Below are 15,833 nucleotides of genomic sequence, written 5' to 3' on the forward strand. Positions count from 1 at the left end.
CTTTTGACCCAGTTGACTTTCAATCCTGATACTACTTCAAACCAGCACAACACCCCAAGAAGCACACCCAATTGCTCCAAGTTAGCATCAATGAAACATAGTGTGTCATCAGCAAATCGAAGCAGCTGCACCTTTTCTCCACCCGGAGTCACTTCAAAACCTTGCCAAAGACCCTCCTCTCCCACCCTACTCACAAGGTCAGAGAGAACCTCCGTCACACAAATGAATAGAAGAGGAGAGAGGGGGTCTCCTTGCCAAAGACCTCTGGAACTTTTGAAAAATCCAGCTGACTGACCATTAACCAAGACTGAAAACTTTGAAGTGGTGCATACTTTAATCCAATTTCTCCATTTTTACCCAAAATTCATTCTTTCCAGAACAAAATCCAGGCACCTCCAATTCAAGTGATCATAGGCCTTTTCCAAGTCTAACTTGCACAGCAGCCCAGGCTTTCCTTCTCTTTTCCTAGAACCAATCAGTTCATTTGCCACTAGAACACTGTCCAGCATTTGTCTTTCTGGCACAAAAGTGAATTGGTTCTTGGAAATCACCGAGTTTAGCACCTTTTTCATTCTTTCAGCCAGATCCTTGGCCGGGATTTTATAGAAGTTGTTCTGTAAGCTTATAAGTCTGAAATCCCTCATATTTGTAGCTCCTTCCACCTTCAGAATCAGAGATATGAAAGTAGCATTCAGACTTCTCTCAAGGGCAGCATTGGAATGGAACTCCTGAAACACTTTAAGAGGGTCCCCTTTAATTACCTCCCAGCACTTCTAATAGAAGATGTTTGTGAGACCATCCGGCCCTGGTGACTTATCCACTTCCAGTTTTTTTAATCACTTGCCATATTTCTTCCTCTGAAAATGGAGCTTCTAACTCTCTTTGTTGTGCTGCTGATTATTTATTGAAAGGCAGATCTAGTGGGAGAGGTCTCCTTTTCCAGTTCTCCTTGAACAAATCTGAAAAGTAGCGGGTTGCGATGTTTTTTAATTCAGTCCAAGTTTCACACACTTGGCCTTCAAACTCCAATTTTTCAATATGATTGATTCTTTTCCTTGCATTTACCATCTTGTGAAAGAAGCCGGAGTTTCTATCCCCATCCTTCAACCGGCTGATTTTTGCTCTTTGCCTCCATTTCAGCTCATCCCTATATGCTAGGTTATCAAGAACCAATTTTGCTTCAGACCTTTTCTTCCTATCCTCTTCAAGTAAGGGACCATTCTCCTCGGCCAAGTCAATAATTTTTATCAGTTCGAGGCACTTTTTCTTTTTAGAATCCGACTGATCTCTAAACTCCTGCTTCCAAGATTTAAGAAACTCTTTAATTGAATTTAACTTCTTAGCCAAGATATGAAAGCTAGAGACCTCAAAATCTGATTGTCCACTTTGAGGAAAGTAAAGGCACTAAATTCTCTTCTTCGAACCAAGCATTTTCCATATTGAAAGGGCATTTTCTGGATCCCCAACCTCCACAACTCAACTGAAATGGAGTATGATCAGAAACAGGCCTCGGAAGGGCCACCTGCTTCACTTGCTGATATGCATCCTCCCAATCCGGTGAGTAGAGGTGTCAATGGACCAGATTCAGGTTGGACCCCGTCCAAATCGCATTTAAATTGGACGGGTTGGGCGGTCCATGCTTTGGCATCGGGTTGGACTGGTCCGTATTATTTTGGTCCTAAGTAATTGGTGGACCGAAACGGATGAAGTTGATTAGTCCACAAACCACCTGAGGATCGATTTTACTTCAGACTCCAACTCTCCAAGTCTCCAACCTAGGGTTTCTCCAAGGGAACTCTCTCCAACGTCTCTTTTTTTTTCCGACGGTTCTCTCGCCAGCGAGTCGGTGACTATCTCTGTCAGTTTGCTTGAGCTGCATTTACAGAGAATATATTGTCTTCACTTCAGACTCCAACTCTCCAAGTCTCCAACCTAGGGTTTCTCCAAGGGAACTCTCTGCAACGGCTTTTTTCCGAGGGTTCTCTCACCGGCGAGTCAGCGACTATCTCTGTTAGTTTGCTTGAGTTGCATGTGCAGAAAATGTAGTCTTCACTAGCGGCTATCTCTGACATTTTTTCTCTCCAGCAGTTTCTCTCTAACATTTTTATCTCCACCAGTTTTCTCTCTCCAACGGCCACCTCTCTTCTGTGAACTGCAATCAATCGTTGAAATAGGTAATATATCACCCCTCAGTTGGCTTCCTTGATGGTGCAGCTCATCTGTCTTGTAGTCTAGTTTGTTATTTGATTCATTTTTGAAGTGGTTGTCTAATTGTGTTTGTGCTAAGTCTAGTGATGTTTAATGTTGCTTTGTCTTAGGTAGTATAGGTCTGTTTTCTGTTTCTTTTTTCTTTTAGAAAATTCAAACTTAAGATGCCTGATTGTTAAGTAGTGGTTGTTCCGGCCAGTTGTTTGCTATTTCAGATCCACAAATTACAAAGATCTTTCACATCTTTTGCTTTTTGAACCAAATCACGAGCATCTCTAGTGAAAGACCTAGATTTATATACAAAAGTAACCTTAGTCTATTTGTTTTCTGTTGTTGCGTTGCTTTTGTTTAGTTGTATTTATCTTTTTTTACAATGAAGATATTGCTTACCCAAAAAATAAAAAATAAATAAAAAAAAAAACTGGATTGCTCAAATTTTTCAGGAACTGATTGGCAAGAAATAGTAGGCAATACATCCATTTTTTACTGTTGACAAACCAGAAATAGAGATACATTTTTATCTGAATCAGAGGGTTTTCTCTTTTAGTGAGAGATTGTAACAGAATAAAATCCACAGTTTTTCGTTTTAGGAAATTTATGGGCCATCTTGTCATTCCATTGTAGGATTGCATCTAAAAACATCTAGAGATGATTCTCAAAATATTGGAAGAAAAAGATGAAGGGGCTGTTTTGTGTGAATTATTTTTCATGTGAGTTCTAAAAACAAATGAGAACCATCTGGTTTGAAAATAGATTGGGTGTGCATGTGTTGTTTCCAAAATTGAAAGATGAAGGGGGTGTTCTATGTGAATTATTTTTCATGTGGATTATACTAGTCCAATCTAGTCCAGGTTGAATAGTCCAATAAGACAGTGGATTGGATTGGACCAGTCCAAAAGACTAGCTGAATGTAAGGATTATTATCTGGCTGGATGTGTAGTGATGGAAGGCGGTGGTACTGTGTGGGTTCCTAAATTTTGCAAAATCTTCTTTGATTGGGAGCTGGGCTTTGTTTGTAAGGTTTTACAGGTCTTAAAAGATAGAGCAGTCAAGGAGGGGCAGCTAGATATGTGGGACTAGAAGTGGAACACGAGTGGAGAGTTTTCAGTTATTGTTCAGTGGTCATTCTAGAATTGCAACAGTAATATACTTTTTAATTTACTGTTTTTTTTTCAGATGACATGATTCATTACTTTTAGTGAACTATCCATTGCATTCTTAGGAATTTTGCCTTGTTAATTGCTCCGTTTCTTTGAATGTGTCTTAAATGTTGTCATACTCACTCTAGTTATTCTTAATTTCACTAGAACAGGGAATTAAAAACTAAAACTCAGTTGTTTTCTAAATCCCATTTCTTATATTTTTATATAAGAAGAATTTATAGATGAATTACTAGTCATATAAAAAAGGGCTACTAATTGGTAAGATCCTTATTAAAGATCTTTTTAGACTACTAGAAAATTCTTAATATAAATCCTTCTTTGTCCTCTGCCTCCAACACCCACCTCCTGTGCTATGATATTTTTACTCCAGAACCAAAAGGGATACCAAATAGAAGATGTGTTCCATTAAAGATTGCATGTTCTGTTCTGTCTAATTCATAGTGTTGTCTTTGGCTTTAATCATTTCTGCAACACCCTCATAGTTCAAATGTTTCTGATTCCCAAAACCATTGATAGAAGTAGCAGACATGAACCACTTACTACTCAGAGAGTCAGAGATGACCATCTCACCCACCTAGTCCATCATCTGTCATGTGAGTCTGTGACAACAATAACATGGTTGGGTTGCTATGCTGTGGCAGCAATATCTTTTGGGTTAACAAAGAAAAGATAAAATAAGGCAGAGCTTCTAGTCAAAACAATGTTCTCAGGCTTGGACTGCACAGAAAATCAGACCAGAATGCTGATGGAGTGATGGGTCATGGAACTCATGGATTTGTTAACTAGTAACCAGGTCAAAATCCAAGGTTCCAGACATAGATCATGGGGAGATTCTACTAACTTGTTTGAACTGTGCAAGTTGGATTGAATCAAATGGTTATTAGACGTGAGTGTTGGTTATTTCTTGTAACTTTGTGGTTTAATTGGCTGATAGAGTAGTCAATGCAAAGTTCATTTTCAAATGGTAAAACATATTGTTTGAAGTTGGGTAGCTTGAGCATTTTTCATGTCCATAGCCGTTTTCCACTGATTAATTAATTCTTTCACTTTCTTACAGGCATTGCAGAACTCAGAGTGATGATGATGACAACTTTTTTTGGGTAGTTGTTTCCTCCAAGTAAGCTGTGTTTGGAGACTTGAAGTGATGATGATGATTTGTTGTAACACAAATGTTAGGTAATAAATTGGATAACGGGTTGGATGATCTTGACAGCAAAGATTCATGGTGATTACCAATTAAATATCTTGATTTTCTACCTAAAAAATCTCTAACTCTATGGGCGACCCATTTATTGTGTTTTTTTGTGTGGGTCCTCACTCCTCTCCCAATTAAAATCATGTTCCTGGTTTGCCAGAAAATCAATTCCTTAGTCTCCTGCCCTAATTCCTAATTTGACGTGTAATTGGAGTTGGCATTGTTTGGTGGTCTAGCTGAAATTTGTTTTTTCTTCACAGGATAAGAGTATAAGGAGTTCGTTCTTAACTGCATTTCTTTTATTGCAGGATTATAGTTTCTCAGAGAATCAGCAAATTTCAGGAGAAAAGCATTTGGGGTGTGTCCATACACCCACACAGAGTGCTCACATTATTTGGGGTGTTCATCGTGGGGAGTGTACCTGCTAGTGGCACCTCAAGAAGCAGGAAATAGAAAGCAGAATCTGTTTGGATTCAATTGATAAGTAATAACCTGCATAAGAACAGTATGCAGTAGCTCTTGCGTATTCTTTGGTTAAGAACTTGTCAAGATGGTTGGAATTTGGCTCATCTTTTCCTTTTTTTTTTGTATTAGTATTGAAGAATTAATATCTAAAAGATTATATTGACAAACTCTTAATATGGAATGAAGTGTTGCATTTCAATCTGGTTTGGACTGTAAATCTGTAATTTTTAAACAACATCCGTGTTTCATGTATAAAGCTTCATTTAATTTGGACCGGATTGGATAAATCTGTAATTTTTAAACAACATCGTGTTTCATGTATAAAGCTTCATTTAATTTGGACCGGATTGGATAAATCTGTAATTTTTAAACACCATCCGTGTTTCATGTATAAAGCTTCATTTAATTTAGACCGGATTGGGTCCAATCCGGTCCATTTGTATTTCAATTGGACTGGATTGGATTCGGTTTGTATGGGGTTTGGATCGGATTTCGTCCGGTCCATTTGTAAATGGACCAATATTGGACTGGATCGGATTGGACCAAATCCAGTCCAACTGACAGCCCTACCGGTGAGATTAAAAATCTGTCAAGTTTAACCAGAGCTGGGTTCTCTTGATTGTTTGTCCAGGTGTATTGCCCACCTAAGAGAGGTAGGTCAATTAAGTCAAACTGGTTAATAAAGTCCACAAACCTTCTCATATCCCTAGTTCTTCGAGTTTCTCCCTTTCTGTCCCCCATGAACCTGACAACATTGAAGTCACCTCCCAAGACCCAGGGAATGTTGAGCCCCCTTCTAGCATTTGCTAAATCCTCCCAAAGCTTCTCCCTGTCCAAGCTGACTGTTGGACCATACACATTGGTGAATTGCCTTTGGCTGCCTCCTTCAAACTCCAAAATTACAGAAATCGAAAATTCACCTACTGAGAAGAAATTAACTTACATTTTTGCCTGTCCCATAAGATTAGTAAACCACCAGCAGAAACTCTGGCCGGTTTGCTCACCTATCTTACGTGACCTTGCCCCCATATGCTTCTAACCACTCCTGCCTCCACAACTTCCAGCTTTGTCTCTTGGAAGAAGATCACATCTGACTTCCACCTATTCAGGAAGTCGCATACCACCATCCTCCTCCTTCCTGACACCAACCCCCTCACATCCCAAGAAATAATTTTCAGATCCATAGAACAAAGAGATCCCCAAACCCCTTAGATCTTCTTCTTCCCCCCTCCCCCTCTTGACACTCCCTCCCCTTTTCCCGCATTGTCATTCAGACCCCAAGATATAGCCTCATCATTTCTCTGTTTTTCCTCATCCCCAAATTCCCTTTTTTTACTAGTACTTTTCCTCTCTCCTCTAGACATCTTTTTTCGATGCTTTCCAGGTATCTCAGTTTCTCCTCCTCCAAACCCTCTATTGAAACCCCCCAAGAATTTTCCAAATCCCAGCAATTTTGGCATAACCCAATTTGAGGTTTCTGCCACCTTCTTAACTCTGTCTTCTCTTCTCCCCTCCCCTTCCTCTTTATCCTTTGCTTTCAAAAGAGCATCTTGAACACAGGTTCTTCTCTCTTCCCTTTCTTGCCCATACGTCTGAGAATCTACTTGAGCCTCAACTTCTTCCGGCCTTTGGCTCAGAGGGGCCCTAACTTCCAACATAGCCAAGGGGGTAGCCTCCATCACCTCCACCCCAGCATTTTGGAGCAAAGAGAGGGTTAAGATCCCGTTTTCCGCCATCTCACAAGGGGTATGAACAGCAGCTAACGAGTTCACCATACCAAAGCCTGTCGACGTCGGGGAGGAAAATTTCGATTGTTGTGCATTTGGCAGAGTCTGGACAGGTTTCGGTCGTGACCTCTGTTCTGGCCATCTCTTTCTTTTGAGGCCTGACAAGGGGTTCTCCTATCAATAGTGACTGGTTGGGAAGAAGCCAAGAGCCAGTTTAGGCCTTCCGTCAGACCGAGTCGGTCTTCTCTCTAGCTAAGACAAACCGGATTCTGGTCACTCTGCAACTCGTTCCGAACCGAATGCTCCCAGTTCTCAGGTACCGAGTCAAGGGTGTTCGACCCTTCCTTTTCCAAAGCTGCCCTTTCCCCAAAATCTCCAACTTCTTTTACTCCCGCCCCTTCATTACTTAAACTTTCGCTCATCCCCCCCCCCCCCCACTTATAACTCCAATTGGCAGCAGCTGAAGGTCCTTAAGGCACTCTAATAGAGTTTCCTTGAACCATTTTTTAGAGGGATCTTCTTTCCCCATTTTGAAATTTGAACGAGGGGATAACATTGGAGAACCTGCCCTGTCACATTCCAAGATCGAATGGTTCTCCAAAGTGTTCTTCTTCTCATCCCCACACAACAAACGAGGCAGCCACAAGGGATCCGTCCTGGGCACGGGTTGTCTTCCAACTCCAGCCTCCCCCATCAAAACACCTTCCTCTCCCATCTCCGGCGTCGATCTTCCCCTAGAGCTGTCCATCTCATCTTGAACTAAAACCACTGTCTCTCCCATCACCAATTCACCCCTTTAAGACCTTTCCCTTTCCTCCCTCTCCCTCTTTTCTTTTAGGCTCACCTTCGGTCTCTTCTCCTGCAAAAGCCACACCCAGCAAGAAAGGTCACCTACGACTATTTCTAACCTCTCTGGAATCACCACTCCAGCCTTAACTTTCATTCTCACCCATTCGCATGTCTTCAGCTCTCCCACGAAATCATCTGTCCCCAAAAAACCCCCACACAAATTGCCAATCCCTTCAATCACACTCGAGGACCACAGAGGGAGTGGGAGCCCAAAGACTCTTAACCAAATCTCCGACAGGTTGTTCGAACTTCTCAGTTTTTCTGGTAGCAAACTCACCACCATTTCCATCCACCAATCCAAGGCCAATCTGTTCCGACCGATACACTAGGGTCTGTTTTAGAGGACCCACTCTGCCTTGTCCTTGGAAGGGAAGATGAATAGGTAGCAGTCATCAATCAACTTCTTAGTTCTCACCCCTCCCACCACTCTCCAACTTCCTATTGCCCACATTTCCAACTCTTCTACTAGGATTTTCCGGTCCAAACATCCCACCAGGCACCTTTGCAAGAAGAGCTTTCTCACCTGAACACCTTCAGTCGTCGTTTCCACGAATGATCTAGCTCCCAAATTTTTTAAGGAAGCTTCCCCAAAACTCGGCCAGATGCAAGCCGCAGTTGCCTTTTTGAAGGAAAGGTTTCTTCTAACTCCACCTACACAAGCGGGTTATACCATGCTTCCGCCCCCCATCTTCTTCCTCCCCTTCCCTTTTTCCACATCCTTAATCAATTTCCAAGAAAGATGTAGCTCCCTTCCCTTCAATGGATTGCCACGAAGAACAGAGGAGATTGTCTCGCCGCGAATAAACGCATGTTCAAAATATACCCGTTTTCCACACAAGCAAATATCATCTCTTGTTCTTCTAGATCAAGTTTAAATCCAGGTTTTAGAAACACATACCATATTCTCTCCCTTTTCGAGTTCATCAAACTAGGACCATAAGAGTCTTCATAGAGAATATAAACACAAGCAAATACTAGCACTTTACTGTCAAATGAACATATAACCATTTTGCAACAAGAAATGATCTAAAATAATCACAATTTTTTTATCAGCAAAAAGTTATATTATTAATCAATTATGGGTGGATTAGTACAATTTGAATACAACAATGTAATCCCCAAATGCACATAAGTAGATTACACAGAAGCACAGCAAAATTGCTGCCTTGCAGCCCCTTGTTTTGCTAGGGCATCAGCTAGCCCATTTGCAGTCCTTCTGACCCATTTCTAAAATAATGATAATTTGACACCCAAAAAAAAAAACAAAATTAAAAGTGGAACAAAGCTCCCAACCAACTGTTGCATTCAAATGTCTAATTATCAGTGATTTTGGAACCACCTATCCAAAAAAAAAAAAATGTAGCTCCAGATGAGAATCCTTTAACTCCTACCAACCTTGGAATTCCCACTCAAACTAATAGTATAAGCATGTTATAAAAAAAATAATGCCAAAAATAACATGCTTTCATTTCATACAGAGAACATTTGCAAGTCCTATGTACAAAAAAAATGCCTTGAAAGAATCACTCTTTCTTGTGTTTCTCATAATAAGGCATATTTTTGCAGTCTCCTATCATTCTCACACATAAATTCGTTACAAAGATTAAGGGTCATTTCATCTTCATTAATTCTCATTCCAACTCAGCATACCCAGCCATCTCTGACATCTCTTCCACTACTGCAATAGCCCATTGGCCCATGTGCCTTGCATTGCAAAGATTTGGAAGCTGGGAAAGCATAGAGGTCCTCCCAATGCCTTGCAAAATGCAGCACTATTTAGTCAAATTAAGTTCACAGGCCTGCTTGTGAAGGAGTAGATCTTCTTTTTCCTGTACTTCTCCCATATAGTTTATGCAATTGGTTCCCATTCATCAGATAAAGAGTTGAGGATAATTAACACCAGCTTTGTTTTTGATGAATAATAATAAGTTTATTGATTCAGAAGCAACTTTAGAGTGAGTTCATACATCATCCCAACGAGAGGCACGAGCTGCAGCCCCTCCTTGAGTCTTACAAGTAAACTAGGAAAGAAAAACAATAATCACAACTGAGCCCAAAATAATTCTTCCCTATTTACCCCTTGCTTAGCTAACACATCTGACAAAGTATTTGCTGATCTCCCCACCCACTGTACAGTGACCAACATATTCCTTGTCAACCAACTAAATTTCTTCATTTCATTCTTGTATTGCCACATAGCTTCTTCAGAATTTTTTAACCAACCCACCACCACTTTGGAATCCCCCTCGATTATTAGGTGTTGTACCCCCAGCTGGTTTGCAAATTGCACCCCTTGTACAGCAGCTAAGAGTTCTGCCCTGATGGAGTTCCCAATTCCCAAGGGACCTGAGTAGAGCAACAAAATCTCTCCCTTCTCATTTCTCAAAGCACCCCCCACTCCGGATAATCCTGGATTACCCATGCTGCTTCCATCAAAGTTCAACTTTATTGAGCCTTCGGGTGGAGGAGACCAGCTTGTAATTGATTTGTCCTTTAAAGATGAGCACCTTGCTACTGCTGACCAATTTCTCCAAAGGTCATTAAAGGAGAATTAACACCAGCTTTTTGTAAGGGAGTTTTACATTCCTACACCTTAAATCCTGGTACATGTGCTAGATGTCCCTATGTGCTCCATCATGTTGTGTTCTAATCTCATCTTATAATTTTTGAATTTTCCAAGGGTGGACATGTCCACTATGAGGTCCAATATGCCGGGTATGGCAGACATTGGTGGTGTAATCAGAGATTCCTCAAGCAAGGTGTTGGCTATGTACTCAGGACCCCTAGGGGAAGGTGGTTCTCTAAAAGCTGAACTGTTAGAGCTCTGCTTCAAGGGCTAAAGATTTCCAAGCAAGCTGATCTTAAGAACTTGGAGATAGAAGGGGACTCAAAAACAGTGATATCTTGTACCAATTCAAGCAGTAATGTTCCGTGGTGCTACAGACATCCATTAAAGGAGATAATAAGCATAGCAAGGGAACTTAATGCCTCGTTTACATGGGTTTGGAGATCTGCAAATGGAATGGCTGATTCTTTAGCTAAACAAGGAGTTCAAAGGCAACAACGTTTGTGGGCTTTATTGTAAAATTTTCTGTCGAAATTTCTGTGTTCTATCTGCTGTAACTATGTATTTATTCTCTTAATTGAATAAAATCATCATCTTGCTGATCAAAAAATAAATAAATAAATGAGTCCAATATGTTTTGTCTACCCTAAAAGCATGATGAAACCACTAAACCAATGGAAGAAAGACATGAAATTTTGTTAGACTGTAGATCATGCTCTCATAAGGCTACAACAAAAAAATAGGCTCAAAACAGGTTCAGAAAGCCCCTAAACCGACCCCTTAAACATTCGGGTTCCAATGAATAGAGGATGAACCAGAGGGTTTCAGTGGGAAAGTATGGAACCCACATAAATAGATTCAGAAGGTTAATAAATAAATGAGACCAATATGTTTTGTCTACCCTAAAGCATGATGAAACCACTAAACCAATGGAAGAAAGACATTAAATTTTGTTAGACTGTAGATCATGCTCTCATAAGGCTACAACAAAAACTAGGCTCAAAACAGGTTCAGAAAGCCCCTAAACCAGCTCCTTAAACATTCGGATTCTAATGAATAGAGGATGAACCAGAGGGTTTAAGTGGTAAAGTATGGAACCCACATAAATAGATTCAGAAGGTTAAAAAACCCTAGGGTGCCAAATTTCATAAAAAACTAAGCACCAAGAATCCATGAACAAGCCCAAAGAAGTCTCGAGTTCAGGTGAATCAGCCCAGTCTAACACATCTATGGGTCAAAGTTGACTTGGTCAATTTTTTCAGTTTGGTTCTAGTCAGGTTGGGTATAGGAAAAATTCAAAGGAGGAATGAGGCTTTACTTAAAAAATGGTTGTGGAGGTTGCCAAAGGAAGAAGACAAGCTATGGGCTAAGGTGATTGTGAGCATTCATGGGCAAATGGCTGATGGTTGGGATGCTGGAATTCTGGCTAGGGCTACACGAGCTTCTCCTTGGAAATCTATACATGCCATTCTTCCTTCTTTTTGCCATTCATCAGGTATAACCTATGTTCTGGAAACCGAAATTTGGGGAACATACTTGGTTGGGAGATGTTTGAAAGAACAATTTCCTTCCTTGTATTTCATTTCTTTGTTTAAAAATGAGCCAGTGTCCACCTTTGTGGTACCTTCAGATTCTTCTCATGGTTTGGATTGGGATTTAGGTCTGAGAAGGGGCATTAGGGATGCTGAAGTCAACCAGGTTTATGCCTTAATTCAGACCTTGGGTGGGGTGGTGTTGGACCCTGGGAGAGGGATAGTAGACTTTGGACTTTGACCCCTTCGGGTGACTTCTCTTGTACTTCTTTTTTAAGGCCGTAACACAACCCTCTGATAGCTTGGATATATACTTTCGAGTTCTGGAAGTTTGGGGTAAACGCTTCCCCCAAGGGTTGGTGATTTTTGTTGGGAAGCCTTTCTAGGAAGATGTAACACCTGTGACTTACTCCAGAGAAAAATACCTAATTGGCGCCTCTCCCCTAATTGGTGCATCCTATGTAAGGAAAATGGTGAGTGTGGCTATCACTTACTAATCTCTTGCTCCTTTGTTTCACATAATTGGGAATGGTTTTTCTCTTTCTTTGGTTGCAGATGGATGCCCCCACCAGTACAAAGTTTGTTAGCCTCTTCCTTTTTCAGGTGGCCAAAGAAGAGGGGAAGAATTCTTTGGAGATGTGTCAAAGCTGCAATATGCTGGACAATTTGGGAGGAAAGAAATTCAAGGATTTTTAATGAGGAGAGGAAAAAAGATGCCATCATTGAAACAGTTACTATTAGAGTGGTGCATTGAGCGAAGTCTCTACAATTATTTAAGAATATCTCCACAGATATGTTGAGAAGAAATTGGAAAGAAGTGGCCACCTCAGCTCCTATTAAAACCAAGACTAGCCCCCTTTGGTCTCCCCCAGTATCTGGTTTTACAAAGAAGAACTTTGATGGGAGTAGTGAAGGTAATCCGAGACCTTCTGGAACAGGAGGAACTTTTAGGGACAAAGAAGGGAAAGTCACTGCTCTCTTTTCTGGTCCTATTGGCATAGGCGATTCTCTTCGAGCTGAAATCCTAGCTGTGATGGAAGGAATGAAGAGAGCAAAAGAGTTGGACTACCAAAAGATAATTATTGAAGGGGATTCAAAACTGGTCATAGGATGGCTGCAAAGAGAGGAAATTGGTCTATGAAAGTATGCTAATGAAAAAAGATTGTTCAACCAGCTAGCATAAGGTGTGGAGATTCAGTTACAATGGGTAAAAAGGTGTGCTAATACATTTACGGATACCCAAGGGGTGGGAAGGGAACATTTATTTTGCGCCAGTTTGTAATTGACTTGTATGTATTTTCTTGAGGATGGTTAAGAGAGTTTACCCATCCCCAGTCCATTGCACTTCCTTTTTTTAATGAAAGTTGCTGTTATTGATCAAAAAAACTTATATAATTCAAGAAATCAACTCAGCACCATTAAACCATACACCATTCATCTCAATCAACTAAGGGATTCCTGGTCCACCATTTCACTTTGTCTAGCATCATATCAAGTAACAGCTTCAAAATGGTGATATGTATCTTACATTGACTGGACGATCACCCAATATCACCTTTCCACCATACTTCCTTGCTTCTTCAAATGCTACACGAAACTCAGCTCCAGGAAAAACCTCAAGCTTATTTGCAACCTGACAAAGTACAAGGAAATCTCAGGCTCATAAACAAACAAAAACTAAAAAAAATGATAATTGAGCTTAGAGGAAAAAATTATGAAACCAACGCTTAAAACAAAATTAACAATTGAAAGTGTAATGAGAATATATAAGCACACCTTGGCAAGAAACCAACCATAAAGAATTCCAAAACTATTCATTTTCTTTTTCTTCAACATATCGACCATTTCTTTCATGGTTGGTACCTGTCTAATTTGATGATAAGTAAACTTGCACACGAAGAGCAGATTAAAAGGTTGCAGATTATAAGTTAAATGGCTGTGATAAAAAATAAGCAGGTCCAATATGAAATACTATCAAACAGAGAAAGAAGTGAAACAGAACAGCAAAATATTATTGTTTAATCAAGAAAAACAAGCAGGAAAGAACAGAGAAAAATTCAGATCACTAGAGAAGGGTTGAGAGATAGAAATAGGGTTTTAGGAAGAAGAGAACCGAACTGTCTCCCAGCCCCCTTAATCGTATTTTATTAGTTCTAATCATAAAATAATGTAGAATTACAAGAAATCCCTTAATAGGGTGGCTGCACTAATAAACACTTAAGAAATTTATATTCAGGCCTATAACAACTTAGTCCCATGCACATAAAATAAGAGATAAAACACACGGCCTAATAGCTCAACAGAGAAAAACACTGAGCTAAAACTTGGATACCTAACTGCAGTTTAAATGATGGACAATAATGTAAAGCTTAAACACCTTACATCATCCAAAAGTGACACAGTCCAATAAGTTATTTTATAAGTACACGGTCCAATAAGTTAATAACCATCTTACAATTATTGGATGAATAAATGAATAAATAATGCATCATAAGCATAAGTAGGTTACAGGAGGATACCAATAGAAAGAGAACGACTTGTTTTTCAGAGAAAAATAAAGTGATTGAAAAATCATTTATAAAGAATACCAAAGTGAAACTGAAAAGACATTTCTGACACAGGAACTCTGAGATTACTCCAAATTGTTCCACCATAATTGTAGGCATATAAACAAAATGTGGTCCAAAGAAAGGGCAAAGGAAATAGGAAATGTGCTGCTTCTCTCAAGTTCTACTACTCATCCTCTAGTTGTATCAACTGCTATGCTGGTTCACATAAACATTAAACTATTCCCAACCCCACTCCAACACCCACAATCATCCACTAGTTGTATCAACTGTTATGCTGGTTCACATAAACATTAAACTATTCCCAACCCCACTCCAACACCCACGATTATCCAATGCCTCAACAGTCACAAGTTTGATGTTACTATTAAAATAATAATGAGATTCACCACAATGGATAATGGAGCCCTCAGAATGGTTACACATTGAAGAATTCAACTTGACTTGCATCCGGATGCAATGAACTCTCCAGTATTTGCTTCTTAAACTCAGCCTGCATTTGATTTACTGGTTCGCTTAAACACCACTAAAGTTCCCCATGTTGAATTGAGGTAGTGTTGGTGATGCTCTGCCAAACCCAAATGTACAGATAACAGATGTTTGAAGTTACCACCCATTTTTATTCTTCATCGTCTTCTTCTGTTTTCTCTAAATGAAGCAATTATACTTCTGCATAATGGAACAGGAGTAGGGTTTGCACCTTAATCTGTTTTTTTTAAGGATAAAAATCAATTTCATTAAACTAAAAAAAAGGGAGTACATCTCAGAAAACCCAGTGTTTTAAAAGGGCGCAGAGGCGAGGCGCTTTCCAGGCTGGGCGCCTCGCCCAGGCTAAGGTGCACAAACCTTGAACAGGCGCTCGCCTTTGCACCCAGGCATGCGCCTCAGGCCAGGCAACAGGCAGCCCAGGCAAGCGCCTGGATGATGTTTACACAATTCAACTTAAAACAAGATTCAAAATTATATTAAAGAAAACACACACAAAATAGGAAACTTAGGAAAAAAGGAAGCTGAATCAACAGGGTCTTTGCCAAAACAACCAAAAGGAAAAAAAAAAAAAAGTTTGGAGGGAAGACTTCCTTCATCCAAAAGTTACCACTCCAGAGGAGAAACCAGAGGAAGCTGAAGCTCATGTTCATCCAAGACTCCAAGCCTGAATGAAACAGAGCTACAGTATCAGCCTATCAGGTATGTTATGTTTTCTTTTTTTTTTTTTTTGTTCTTCTTCCTGTGGCAGTTAGCAGTCCAGGCTGAAACAGGGGCTCCGCCCTATTTTTCTTCTTCATACAAAACATGCATAAAAAACAGGGACTACGCCCCTTTTATTTTTTTCGACTTTTCTCAGTAAAACAGGGGCTCCGCCCTCTCTTTACTCATAAAACTGAAGAAGAAGAAGAAGAAGAAGAGAGAGGGCGGAGCCCCTGTTTTACTGAGAAAAGTCGAAAAAAATAAAGGGGGCGCAGTCCCTGTTTTTTATGCATGTTTTGTATGAAGAAGAAAAATAGGGCGGAGCCCCTGTTTCAGCCTGGACTGCTAACTGCCACAGGAAGAAGAACAAAAA

General features: G+C 40.2%; 1 protein-coding gene across 12 annotated transcripts in view; it reads right to left on the reverse strand.

The window, feature by feature from the left end:
• Positions 1 to 15,833, reverse strand: part of LOC104604908 (uncharacterized) — a 68,772-nt gene that overhangs the window by 40,049 nt on the left and 12,890 nt on the right. For all 12 annotated transcript variants that reach the window (XR_016085692.1, XR_016085705.1, XR_016085702.1 and 9 more), the window contains exons 4-5: positions 13,482 to 13,568; positions 13,234 to 13,338 (exon numbers count right to left, since the gene is read on the reverse strand). Coding sequence is in view for 6 of the 12 variants with exons in the window: in XM_010269477.3 (XP_010267779.1) it covers positions 13,234 to 13,338; positions 13,482 to 13,568 (192 nt within the window). In the remaining 6 variants the exon portion in view is untranslated. The remainder of the gene's footprint in view (positions 1 to 13,233; positions 13,339 to 13,481; positions 13,569 to 15,833) is intronic.

This window comes from Nelumbo nucifera, chromosome 1, assembly GCF_055504915.1.
Source record: "Nelumbo nucifera cultivar China Antique chromosome 1, China Antique-T2T, whole genome shotgun sequence".
NCBI lineage: Eukaryota > Viridiplantae > Streptophyta > Magnoliopsida > Proteales > Nelumbonaceae > Nelumbo > Nelumbo nucifera.